General features: G+C 42.2%; 1 protein-coding gene across 3 annotated transcripts in view; it reads left to right on the plus strand.

The window, feature by feature from the left end:
* Positions 1-1,462: 1,462 nt before the first annotated feature.
* The window catches only part of TMEM65 (transmembrane protein 65), a 47,090-nt gene continuing 34,310 nt past the window's right edge, over positions 1,463-14,242 (plus strand). Inside the window, exon 1 of one of the 3 annotated variants that reach the window (XM_061438660.1) lies at positions 1,463-2,272. In XM_061438660.1, the coding sequence (XP_061294644.1) occupies positions 1,981-2,272 (292 nt within the window). In that variant the 5' untranslated portion in view covers positions 1,463-1,980. The remainder of the gene's footprint in view (positions 2,273-14,242) is intronic. The other 2 variants (XM_061438662.1, XM_061438663.1) reach the window with 2 other exon arrangements.

The following is a 14,242-nucleotide window of genomic DNA, read 5'->3' on the forward strand; positions in this document are numbered from 1 at the left end:
CTTAATTATCATTACAACAGGAGCATTGCCCTGAAATTTAAAAAATTTAAAAATGCTTTCCCTGTTTAAGTTAGAGCAGTGGTTCTCAAACTTTTGTCTGTGAGTGTGTGTGATGTGTTAGTCACTCAGTCGTGTCTGACTTTTTGTGACCCTATGGACTGTAGCCCCCTCCAGGCTCCTCTGTCCATGGAATTCTCCAGGCAAGAATACAGGAGTGGGTTGTCATTCCCTTCTCCAGGGGAATCTTCCCAACCCAAGGATCAAACCTGGTCTCCTGCATTGCAGGCCGATTCTTTACCATCCGAGCCAGCAGGGAAGGAATCAGTATTAACTGGAGGGTCTGTAAAACGCAGATGACTGAGTCCAAAACCCAGTTTCAGATTCAGGATGTCTCTGGTGGAGCACCTGAATTTGCATGTGTAACAAGTTCTTTTGTCTAGGGACCATACTCTGAGAACCACTGAGTCAGAGCAGTAGAAGGATTTGGTGATAAGGTTCCTCCAATGACTCACATTTTTTGTACTTATATTTTTACAGCACATCTACTGCATATATGGTCTTGGGCTGGGTGCAGCAGCGGATATAAGGATAGGATTTAGGTCTTGATTACACTTGAGCAGATTTATTCTCTAAGTGGATCTATTCTCTAAGAAGCCAGGAAGCCTAAGTGTCAGTTCAGACAGAGCAGAGATCTCCTCCCTTGGGAAAAGATAAAGCTCGTAAAAGGAGACTCTGTGACTCCTCCGAAAATGCCTAGGACACGTGGAAATGGTGGAAAATTGCAGAATTCTTTCCGTCTCAGCATAGATAAAAAAAAATCAACCCAACAGACCTGAACAAACACCTGGAAAAGGTCTGCGGCATTCATGCCTCAGGCTCCAGCACTAACAATCTGCAAAGTGCTTGCATTAAAACGGGGAAAAGTGTTCTCAGTGTCAAGGTCTCAAAGCCTTCTTGGGAAGGGGTAGACATGGCTTCGCCTTCCCTTTACAGAGATCGGGTTCCGGCGGAAGCCGGGGTGTGCGGTGACTTGGCAAACGGCGCGGCTTGAGCGCTTCAACAACCCAAAGGCTGAGCAGGGCGCTGTGGTGAGGCCCGTGTCAAGCGAAGGGGGCCACACGCTGGACCATCATTCAGAACCAGCCTCAGATTCAGGTATGACGCTAGGGCGGGACGGGTGGCAGTCTCACTACCCAGCCCAGCGAGGGGCTCAAGGCTCTTCTTCCGTACCCCTCAGTCTGGACTCAAATGTGGCGGAGGCTAGGGCCGGCAGCCACTGCCCTCTTCCTGCACCTTCAAGCACCGGAGGGCGGGAGGACGCGCGTGCACTCGCCTCACGCGGGAGCGCGCGCGCCCCGAGAGCCTGCGCACTGCGCCTGCGCAGCCCCGCCCCTTACCCGCCCCCTTCTTTCGCCCCGCCCTGTTACCCCCTACCCTGCCGCTAGGGGTAGCGGCGGCGGCTGGGGTCCGAGAGCGCGGCACCTTTGAGACAGACCTGAGGAGTGAGGACGAGCGCCGGCCAGAGGCTGGGAAAACCGGCGATAAGGGAGGGCGGTGCCGGAGAAGGGCGGCGCGTGGCTGACTCATCCCTCTGGAAGATAAGACTGACAGACGCAAACCCTTGCCGAACCCGCCCGCCCGGCCGCGCTGCTCCGGGTCGGCTGGGAGGCGCCCGCCCGCGCCGCCAGCCCGCCTGCCAGCCAGTCTTCTCCGGGAGCGCTCTCCCGGCCCGGCCGCCTCAGAGAAAGTTTTCGTCGTCGGGAGGGACCGGAGGTGCCGCGGGCCTTCGGGGAAGGGAAGGAGGACGCAGGAGGAGGCTTCAGCCGCGCGGGCCCGGGGAGTGCATGGTGCCCGGCGCCTCGGCCGCCTATCAGGAGGACGTCGGGGCGGGGTCGGGCTGAGGCCAGCTCCTTCTTTCCCGAGGCCTCGTCAGAAATCGCCCTCCCGGACTGCCGCGGGGTCCCCGCTCCTCAGCCCGCCATGTCCCGGCTGCTGCCGCTGCTGAGGAGCCGGACCGCGCGCAGCCTGAGGCCGGGCCCGGCCGCCGCCGCCGCGCCCCGGCCGCCCTCCTGGTGCTGCTGCGGGCGGGGGCTGCTGGCGCTCGCGGCCCCGGGCGGCCCCCGGGCGCTGGGCACCCACCCCAAGAAGGAGCCCATAGAGGCGCTGAACACGGCGCAGGGCGCGCGCGACTTCATCTACAGCCTGCACTCCAGCGAGAGGAGCTGCCTGCTCAAGGAGCTGCATCGCTTCGAGTCCATCGCCATCGCCCAAGGTAAGGGGGACCCCAGGGGGGCGATCCGGGGGGCCTGGCGCCCTCCTTTCCCCCGCTCGCCCCTCGGCCTGGGCCCCTGGCCGCCGCTCCCCTCGCCTTCTTGGCCTCGCGCCTGGGACGTCGGAGGAGGGGGAACTTTCCGCCTCCTGAGTGTCCCCGGGGCAGGTAGGACAGCCGCGGATCGTGCCAGGCAGCCGGGGCCAACGCTTGTCTGGTTCCTCGGAGCTTCAGCCCCAGTTACCAACCGACGAGAATCTGATTTTGTTTAGATTTGCCGTGTTCACTCTCCCCCGACCCCCACACCCGCTAGTCGTCCTGTCCCCTAGCTCGTGCTGCTTCTGGGAACGTGCAGCCGTGCAGGTGGCTAAGCCGACAGGCAGGAGGAAACTTTGTTGAATGGTTATCAAAAGAAGATGTGTGGGTCCGAAAGAAGGGATGTTGCTTCTTAAGGCAGAGATACTCTCAGCTGCCTGTTTGTACACGCCTCCAGTTGGATTCATTTGAACAGCCGAAGGAAACATTTTCCTGGGAAATGGAAAGAGTGGAGTAGACCAACAATAGCACATACAGACTGGCAAGTCAGTCCATCATAGGTTTGGTGCTACCCAAGTTAAACTCCCCTTTCTGTTGTTTCCTCAGAGGATGAAAGAATGCAGTAGATAGGAAGGGTTTTTTTTCTGGAAATCTGTGACTCTACAATAAAAAGCAGACTTCTGCTTAAAAATAATCTGGAATGGTGAAAACCAAGCTATTTTTAAGCTAACATGTTAAAAGAGGATATTTTTAAAACTAGTGCAGAATGCTGGTAGGTCAGAATTTGAGTCCAAGTGAAAGAGCTAAAAAGTCAGAAAACCAGAAGAGGTGAAAGGGACCAGTGATCAATCATTCATTCTTAAAATACCTTTGCCATTTAAATACCCTGATACAAACAAAATACATTGCTGCTGTTTTATATTACATTCTGGTGTGTTTGAAAGTTGTGTTTTTTTCCTCTAAGTTTATGCCTCTCCTCCTTCAGGGTTGGTAGGTAAATAACCATTTCATAAATTCCTTACGTTACGAGCCCATTTATTTGGAAAAAGACGTTTCATTTGCCAGAGGCACTTGAAAGTGCTTCTTTGATCTGTGGATAGGAATGGAGGAAAGAATTACGTATCTCATAAGCATGATTTTTCTATACTACTTTTTCAGAAACTTTTTATTAGTTATTTCTTTAGCAGTAAAGAAAACTTTTAACTTCTTTCTTTTCTGCAGTTCAGGGAATTGTGGAATAATTTATGGTATTGGATCATTCCAGACATTGTCTACTCACAGTGCTTCTATAGGAAAAATGTAACATCCCAATCAATTCGGTTATTCAATATGTAATCATGATATTATATGAAGTCATAATCAGATATTAGCATATTTGTAAGCTATATGTGCACTCAGTGTGTGGTTTTAAAATAATCATTTCCAAAAATATGACCATTGGAAAAAACTATAAAGACATCCATGCCAGAGCATTAGTTTTGGGAATCTTTCTCCATGTATAAGACTGTTTAAACTCACATTTGGCCTTTTCTAAGTAATTTCTTAGAAATTCTGTATTAACATTGTTTCAAGATTGGAGGGCCTTCTTAATATGATTTTATAACAGTTCATGAAAAGCATGTTCTGTGATACACATGGATAAATTTTACCTTGTACCTTATTGTTTTAGCACATGCCAATAGTATTGTGGTAGGAATGCTACATTTTCCAGTGAAGGTAATGCTTTAAAATTTAACATGGTTTTAAATACTGGAAAGGACCTATAAATTTCAGTCAATGGAGATCAGTTAGTGCCAAACTTAATAATATATAAGTTATATGAGAGAGAAGTTGGTAATTTAAATTGTGTTTGTTCAAGATAAACAAGCAAGGATATAGGAAACAATGTAGTAGTCAAATGCTTATTTGACTTACAAGCTAAATAATTGTAAAGTTTAAGTCAACTAATTTTACCAATGTTAATGACTAAATTAGTGCCTTTTGACTCATGTGACATTTATTGATGATGATGCTTTAGTTTTTAGTATAGAATTAATTCTAATACAGTTTTCGATACCAGTCAGTGCATATAGTTTTGAGGGAGATAACTGGGATCATAACTAGTAAATTACCCTAGTCATTAACCACTTAAGGTAAAGAGATTTCTTATGTCAAGAATGCATACAGCTCAATCTATTGCTGAAATAAATTTTTTCCCCAGACAAATGAAAAATTGTCATATTTTTCTTTTATTGTTGCTTTTTGAGTGTTTTTAAATACTCAGCCTGTGTATTAAATGTGTGTGTACTAAGTGCACTTTCTAATGAAATAAATCATTAAAAGAGCTGTTTCTTATAATAGGAAATCTTACATGTTTTTGGAAAGCGGGTGCTTGCATGATCTAATGTAGTGTTTTGGATTTGGTGTGGAAACATTACAAGAAAACATCTATGCTTTGAAATGGAAGTGGATCTACTGCTGAAATTTGTCACATTGGCCCTTATCTTTCTTATGTGTTTATCAGTAGGCATTTGATATAGTCTGTGGCAAGATAAAGCCTTAGAATCAATTTGTAATAGATAAAGCAAACTTTGTGGGATGTCTGGTTATGGTTAAGTAAGATATTGTGATTTTTAAATTACAAACTGATTTCCTGCCAAGGTTTTTTTAAAGTAGATGTTATGTTCTCAACTTATCTGTTCAACCTGTTGTCTTTCTTCCAGAAAGAGTCCGTATTCTGCTGACAGTACATTGTTGTGCTGATATTATTACTATTGCCTTTTAATTCTAGCTGAGCTTTTTAAACCAAATTTGTTTTCAAATTTCTACAATTACTATTTCTATTTGTAATTATTTTAAAAAACATTTAAAATATCAATTTAGTTTTTCAAGAATGAGCAGGATTCATTGTATTTGTTATACATTCAGTTCAGTTCAGTTCAGTCGCTCAGTCGTGTCCAACTCTTTGCGACCCCATGAACGCAGCACACCAGGCCTCCCTGTCCTTTACCAACTCCCAGAGTTCACTCAAACTCACGTCCATCAAGTCGGTGATGCCATCCAGCCATCTCATCTTCTGTCGTCCTCTTCTCCTCCTGTCCCCAATCCCTCCTAGCATCAGAGTCTTTTCCAGTGAGTCAACTCTTTGCATGAGGTGGCCAAAGTACTGGAGTTTCAGCTTTAGCATCATTCCTTCCAAAGAACACCCAGGGGTGATCTCCTTTAGAATGGACTGGTTGGATCTCCTTGCAGTCCAAGGGACTCTCAAGAGTCTTCTCCAACACCACAGTTCGGAAGCATCAATTCTTCTGCGCTGAGCTTTCTTCACAGTCCAACCCTCACATCCATACATGACCACTGGAAAAACCATAGCCTTGACTAGACAGACCTTTGTTGGCAAAGTAATGTCTCTGCTTTTCAATATGCTCTCTAGGTTGGTCATAACTTTCCTTCCAAGGAGTAAGCATCTTTTAATTTCATGGCTGTAATCACCATCTGCGGTGATTTTAGAGCCCCCCAAAATAAAGTCTGACACTGTTTCCACTGTTTCCCCATCTATTTGCCATGAAGTGATGGAACCAAATGCCTTAGAATACATAAAAACAAATATGACTTTTCCTGGAGTTCAAATCCACTAGGGATCTTGGACTCTTTAATAAGAGTATTCCCATTTTTGTCAACCCTTTGTATAGGATTATATAAGTAGCAAAGCTATTAAGCTGTTAGCCTCTGGGATGAATTGGTGATAATCTTGGCTTTTGCTCAGAGAGAATAGGAAAGAGGGCAAGAAAACATTTCATACTCCAGTTTAACATTTGTGAATAAAGATATTTCAGTGCCTTGGTGAAACAGTAAAAGAAAATAAAAGAATAACTGGACCTCCAAGAGGAGAACAGATGAGGATATGAAATGTGGATTGAATCAGGAGGAGTGAGTCATCTCTAATAAGCTGGGAACTTCTGTATCTTGGCCCTGGATAAGTAAATGAAGCTTTGTTACTATCAGTTATTTTTCCAATATGGGAAGAGCCTCATTATGGCAGTATATTCCAACAGCCTTAATTGTGAATAGTTTTAAGAGTTAATGAACATATTGGATTAGCCCTATAACTAGGGATTCTGCCTAGAAAACAGATAACATAAATAGGATTTTTTTCCTTTCCATTATAAAATGGATATATTCTATTAACAATCTTTAATCATCATTTAACATGTAACTTGAGCTCTAGAGTTATTTGTGACATAAAACAGTGACCATTGTGTTATATCTCATGGTTTTATGGATCAGGAATATAGGCAGGGCTCAGCTGGGTGATTTGTCTCTTTCATGCAGTATCTGTGGGGGTCACTTAGTAAACAGCTGGCAGATGAGCTAGTTACAGGATCCAAGATGGCTTCACTCGCTTGTCTGGCACTTTGTTGGACGTGACTGGGAGTTTGGGCTCAAATGGAACTCCTGACTAGTGTAGATGCATTTGATTTCACTAGCATGACAGTCTGAAAATGAATCAGGACTCCCAGAGGAAATGTTCCAAGAGAGCTGAGTAGATGTGGTAAGACTTTGTATCAGTTTCCTATTGCTGCTGTAACAAATTACCACAAATATAGTGGCTTAAAACAACACAAGTTCATTCAGTTAGAGTTCCTGAAGTCTGAAGGCCAAAATTAGACTTAAGCGGCTAAAATAAAAGTGTTACCAAGGTTCTGTCCTTCTCCAGGCCCTAGTGGAGAACCTGGTGCTTGTTTCTTCCAGGTTTTGGCATGTGCTCGTTCCTGCTCACATTAATCTCTGCTTCAGCTGTCACATCATTGACCTTTTTACCTTTCTCTTATAAGGACCCTTGGGATTACATTTAGAACTGACCTGGATTATTCAGGATAATCTTTCTCTCTCAAAATCCTTAATTTAGTCACATCTGCAAACTCTCCTGTGAAGACAGGTTGAAGGATTAGAATGTGGACATATGGTGGGGGGTAATATTATTCAGCCTACCACAGATTTATGACCTAGCCTTGCTGCTGCTGCTGCTAAGTCGCTTCAGTCGTGTCCGACTCTGTGTGACCCCATAGACGGCAGCCCACCAGGCTCCACCATCCCTGGGATTCTCCAGCAAGAACACTGGAGTGGGCTGCCATTTCCTTCTCCAATGCATGAAAGTGAAAAGTGAAAGCTAAGTCGCTGAGTCGTGTCTGACCCTCAGCGACCCCATGGACTGCAGCCTTCCAGGCTCCTCTGTCCATGGGATTTTCCAGGCAAGAGTACTGGAGTGGATTGCCTTCTCTGTATGACCTAGCCTTGGAAGTCCCCAAATGTCATTTCTGCTGCATGCTATTGATCAAGCAAATTGCTAAGGCCAGTGTAGATTCAAGGGAAGGAAAATTAGGAGGAGATATTCTGTGTAGTAACCATAACTGATAACTGTAGTTTGTTCCTTTTTATTAGTTATGTATAAAAATTAATCGTTTCTGTTAGAAATTTTATGTTGCATCGTTCTTTATTAATGTACACCAGTAACATGTTGGATTTTTGTTTAAGACTTTTGAACATTCTGAGTGCCAGTGTAGTGACAGTGATTCCTTTGATTGTTATATATTGATATATTGATTAATATATATATAGAGAGAGACAGAGAGATGTATAGGTCCTTTTCTCTATATCAGGATTTCTCAACTTTGGCAATATTGACATTTTGGATTGAATAATTCTTTGTTGTGGGGTTGTCCTTCACATAGGATATTTAGCAGCATCCCTGTCTTCTAGGTACTAGATGCCAGTAGCCCCCTCCCACCCTCCTCACCCCAAGTTTTGTGAACCAAAAATGTCTCTGCTGCTGCTGCTGCTAAGTGGCTTTAGTTGTGTCCGACTCTGTGCGACCCCATGGACTGCAGCCCAGCAGGCTCCCCCGTCCCTGGGATTCTCCAGGCAAGAACACTGGAGTGGGTTGCCATTTCCTTCTCCAGTGCATGAAAGTGAAAAGTGAAAGTGAAGTCGCTCAGTTGGGTCCGACTCTTAGCGACCCCATGGACTGCAGCCTACCAGGCTCCTCCGCCCATGGGATTTTTCAGGCAAGAGTACTGGAATGGGGTGCTATTGCCTTCTCTGAAAAATGTCTCTAGATATTGCCAACTGTCCCTGGAGGAGACATTGTATGGGAGGAAGGGGAGGAATTTAGCAAAATAAAAACCAGTCTGATCAATGGCCATTGCTTCATATGAAATGCTGTATTTCATATAAATATATGAATAGAAAAGACAATTACTTCTTCGCTCTTTGTCCCTGTCTCTCCCCTTTGCCTATCATCCATTGATACTTGCTATTTTCAGTATATTCTTTTTGTTCTAGCTCATTTCCTCCATTTTACATTTATTTTTCTCTGGATAAGGACAGAAGAGTAATTCCTCACCTCTCTGTCAGACTCTTTGGGGCTTCCCAGGTGGATCAGTGGTAAAGAATCTGCCTGCAGGGCAGGAGACTCAAGAGATATGGGTTTGATCCCTAGGTTGGGAAGATCCCCTGGAATAGGGAATGGCAACCCACTCCAGTATGCTTGCCTGGAAATTCCATAGACAGAGGAGCCTGGTGGGCTACAGTACATGGAGTTGCAAAGAGTCAGGCACGACTGAGTGACTGAGCACATGTTCACTATCAGACTCTTCACCTCATTATCATAAATGAACTTCGCAATAACTGTTTTCCTTGATTGCGATGTCCTTTCACTTCTAAGTTCTTAACTAAATTCTAAAAGTTAGACACTTAGAAAATAGGACTTCCAGATAAGTCAAACACTGCTATAGTTGAATTCACCAGTAATTTGGTGGTGGTCCTCTCAGTAGTGACTATTTGCTTACTTTTTATAGTAATTGTGACAAGTAAGTTTTTATAAACAAATTTATAGATGGGAAAATTGAAATAATATAAAGTCTGCAGTGTTATAGGGTCATCCAAAGGGTCAGGCAGAACTAACGATAATGGATGACCTTGAAAGTTAGGGATGATCTGTTATTGAACCACTATTAATGATGACTGTTTTAGTTTTTCTAAAAATAGTGATGAGTTTGCATAACTCTACTCTTTTCTGGGTTTCTTTGGCATGTGAGAGTATAAAGCTAACTGGGACAAATAGGGGCTAAATTCCTGAGTGCAGAGTTTATTAGCATTTTGCTAGTCAGCTGAATTAATTAGTAAAACTCTAGCCTTGTCCTTGACTCAAAGGTTTATGTCTGCTCTAAGTTAATGAAAATAACCACATAAAAGCAAGTAGTTACTTGTTAAAATATAATAATGTAGTTACCTGAAACCATCTGGTAAATGAGAGACTCTTCTACACAAAGGACTTTGCAGGCAGCAAAATGTCATTTCTCTTAACCTCTGAAATGTTTACTTTGACTATTTTTGATGGCAACATATCTGAACATACTGCATTTTTCTCTGCCTTAGTAAAGTATATTGAGCACAGTTTTGCTTTTACCAGATGTCAGAGTTTTTGTTTACTGTATTTAATACAGTGATTTTTCTCTGGGGCTACTTACTTCTATTTGTAGATGTACTAGTCATCACACTCAGTGCCTCCAGAACACTGTGCTGTTTCAGCTGGCACGCTTTTCAGACCGTGTCTCAGTGCTGGTGAAAGGTGTTGGATTTGTTGTGCCGCTCCCCATCCTATCTCCAGTGCCCTCAGACTGTGCCACTCTATTCTCATTCATCCCTTGTGGTTGTGGTAAACTTTGCTGCTGTGTAAGGAGGGCTGCTTCTTGGCATCTGTTACGGTTTCTAATGTCTGCTTTTTGTCACTCTTCCATGGTGGTTTCTTATTATTATTTTTCTTTCATTTTCTCTCTCTCTCTTCACCCTTAGGTTTTTCAGTAGAGTTTAATCTTTTTTTTTTTTAATTTATTTTTTGCTTGAAGGATAAATGCTTCACCAACCTGAATCAGCCACAGGTATACCATATGTTTCCTCACTCTTGAATCTCCCTCCCCATCCCACCCCTCTAGCTCGGTTTGAGTTCCCTTAGTCATACAGCAAATTACCATTGGCTATTTACATTATACATGGTAGTGTAAGTTTCCACGTTACTCTCTCCATCCATCCTGCCTTCTCCTTCCCCACCCCCACCCCTTGTATCCACAGTCTGTTGTCTTCGTCTGTGTTTCCATTTCTGCCCTGCAAATAATTTCATCAGTAGCATCTTTCTAAATTCCATATATATATGTTAATATACATTATTTGTTTTTCTCCTTCTAACTTACCTCACTCTATAGAAATCTTGATAGATGTTTCAGTGACACAGACCACTACTCTCTCCTGTCTTTCCAGCTAGCCCATTGTGCCTATCACATTGTTAACTGATCTTTGACTCTTCAGATCTCACATTGAAGATCTTGTATTTGTGCTAACATTACAATTATGGCCATTCAAAGGATTGTTGTAAATATCTAAAAGGTACTTAGTTGAAGTTAGAATGGTGTTCTTTACTTGGCTTAATTTAGATTTTCTGTCTTCTTTCTAAGTCTTAGTACAGATTATTTAGGGCATTAGGTTATTAAAACATTTGTGATTTTAAAATTAGCATGATATTTTTGTAATATAGCTTCTGAATTTCTGTTGTATAATGGTTATTATATTTTATAGTAGACATCCCACTGCTCCCCTATTGCTGCTGCTGACACTATTTTCATTACATTACTTAGCAGTTACTGAATATTTGCTATAGACATACTGAGCTAATTAAGTGAGTTTTCATGTAATTATTCTGTTTACTTCTCTTGGAGAGAGAATGAATCATCTCCGTTCTCTGGATTAAGATGCTGAGGCTAAGAGGAGCTTGCCCAAGATCCTTAAACCTGTGTGGCAGAGTAGAGTAAGTAGAGTAAGTTTTTAGCTTAGCTTTGTTTGACTCTAAAATCCCTGTTTTCATTATTGCACCTTTTTAAATATTCACAGGGCTTTCCTGGTGGGTAAAGAATCCTCCTGCAATGCAAGAGACCTGGTTTTGATCCCTTGGTTGGGAAGATCCCCTGGAGAAGGAAATGGCAACCCACTCCAGTATTTTTGCCTGGGAAATCCCACGGACAGAGGAACCTGGCAGGCAACAGTCCATGGTGTCACAAAGGAGTTGGACATGACTTAAGGATTAAATAACAATGACAACAGATATTCATATCTGGGATTTTTAACATGCTGGAAAAAAGGTAACAACTCGAATTCTTGATAAAAGTCACCTGTGCTGGTAACATAACTTAGTCTACCTTTTATATGTTTGCATAATATACACATTCAATACAAAAGCAAATATGGCATTGTTAGTTTTAAAATAAGGGAAATCAGATCAAAGTCAATGTGCAAAAAGTTTGTAAATTGTGGGAGAATTTTGAAAAAGTAAAAAAACTAGTATCTGGGACTTCCACCTGTCATAATAAATCTCTTAATTTTCTAACTTTTACTGTAATTTTCCTTTAGATTTTTGAATGAGCTTTTAAAAAACGTACCTAGCATACTGTTCAAAGAAAACCTTCCTAAACTTTGAAAATTTATTTATGTAACAAATATTTGTTAATCTCCTACCATATCATAAACATGGTACTGGATATTGCGGGTGCATCAGAGAATTAATTCAGGAAAATATTCTCATGAAACTTACATTTTTGAAGAGCGGAAAGATATGAGAAATAAAGTAAATAATGAAATAATTATAGATAGTGTGTGCTATTAGAAGTATAAACAGAAGGACCTTTACTTAAAGGTGATCTAGGAAAGCTTTTATTTAGGTAATATTTAAGATTGAGATGATAAATATAAATAATAAAGGATTGAGAAGAAGCCATTCATCAGACATAAAGGAAGAGCATTCTCAGAAGGAGAAGCAAGTATCAAGGAAGGGACTTGGCGTGTTATAGAAATTGAAAGAAGGCAAATATGAGTGGAACCTAATGAACAAAGAGTATGGGATGAGATGTTGGTAGGCAGAAGCCAGATTAGTCAGGACCTTTCTGGGTAAACCATATGAAGGCCATTTAAACAGGAATGGAGTAATGGTATTTAAAGAGCCCTCTGGCTGCTAGGGTCGCAGAGTCAAACACGACTGAGTGAGCACACTGGAGAGTGCAATGCATAAGCTGGGAGACCACTTAGGAAGCTGTTACAGTGGTCTAGGCTAGCAGTGTTGGTGCCTGAGACTAGGAGGCCATGGAAATGAAGAGGAAGAGATAGATTCCAAATAGACTTTTGAGAGTGATCTGATGGGAAGGAAATTAAGGGAAAGGAAATAGTAAGTGATGACTTAGGTTTCTGACTACAGTGACTCAGTAAAACATAGTATTTACTGCAAGGGAGAAGACTGGGGAAAGAATGGATTTGAAGTTTTAGATACCTCTGTGAATATAAATGGAGATGTCAAGGGAGTAGGGGTGTGTGTGTGTGTGTGTGTATTTATATACTTAAATCTAGAGCTCATTGAAGTTTAGGCCGAAGATGTAAGTGTAGGTGTCAACAGTTGTATGTAGATGGAGAAGATCCAGGATAGAACTCTGAAAAACAGTGATGTTTGTTGGAAGGGAAGACGAAGATCAAGAGACATACATACACCTGTGGCCAATTCATGTTGATATATGGCAGAAGCCAACACAATATTATAAAGCAGTTATCCTCTAATTAAAAATAAAGAAATTAAAAGGAATGAAAACTAGAGAGAGACTGAGAAATGTCTACAAAGTTAGGAAAAATAACAAGAATAGTGTATTCCAGAAGCTAAGTGAAGAAGAGAGCATTTCAAGAAAGAGGGGATGATCTGATGCTTTAGATAGTTCAAATAAGAGGAAGACTGGGGAGAGGGGTGGGTGCTGGGGGTATAGAAGGTTTATTGGATATAATAACTTGAAAGAGAAAAAAAAAAAAAGAGTGATGTATTTGTCGGTTTTGTAAGAATTATGTGGGGAGAAGCTGGATTTTAGTTGACTGCGGAGGCAGTACCAATAAAGAATTCAACTCTTTAAAGTGAACTTTGGATGTGGAGGGCAGGGGGTGTTGGGCAGTATCCTGAGTAATACTGAGGTTATCTCTTTCCCCATCAGTCAGGAGTCTGAAAGTAATTTAAACATATGGTACCAGTTTACTCATTTTTTACAGAGTCCTGTGTAGAATTCTAGTTTATCAGAGAAAAATGTTATACCATGGGTAAGCAAATTACACCTCTTTTTAACAGCATGGTGTAGAAAATATGCAGACCATTTAGCAAGTAATGTCTTTGCATTTCCTTTGGTAGGAAGCTTAGAGAAATCAGGAAGATGATTTGAAACTCCACTTTCAAATTAAATTACCCAGTGACTAGGGGGAACATTTCTTTTCTTGGAATGTGGGACTTTGAGTGCTAAAACTGAATTAGTCTGAGGCAAAACCTACCCTAAGGGTGACAGTATTTTTTCCCTTTTCATAGATTAAGGCCTTGACTCATAGGAGAGATTGAAAAAGGGATTCAGATAGTTTCCTGTCCCTTCTGCAGCTTTCCTTTCCTCTAGATCTGAACCACTGGACACTTTCTTAGGGCTCCCTCTGTTATCATTTGTGTCTGGTGAGATTTCTAGTGAAAGAACCTGCAGGTAGGTGCAGACTCCCACAGAGTATTCGCACCCGAATCCTTCACAATGACTCACTGATCATCAGCCTGCTTTCACCTGTTCCCTTACTCGTCTAGCCGTCCTGTTCTTATGGTGTCCGGTTGCATCTGTCTCAGATAAACATGTGCTGACATCTCCTCTGTCCTTGCAGGGGCCTCTTCTCTTTTGATTTAGGCCCAGCTATTTGTTTTGTGACTTGAGTTCCCTTAAAGCTTAAAAATAAATCATAAATTTGAATTTAGTTTGACGTTATTTCTCTGTAAGGGTGGGAGCAATGCTCTTTGTAGCTCTCTGTATTCCACAGTGAAAACTAGAACCTGCTTCACGAAGTTTAATGTACTTATAA

Source organism: Bos javanicus, chromosome 14 (assembly GCF_032452875.1).
Source record: "Bos javanicus breed banteng chromosome 14, ARS-OSU_banteng_1.0, whole genome shotgun sequence".
NCBI classification, from domain to species: domain Eukaryota; kingdom Metazoa; phylum Chordata; class Mammalia; order Artiodactyla; family Bovidae; genus Bos; species Bos javanicus.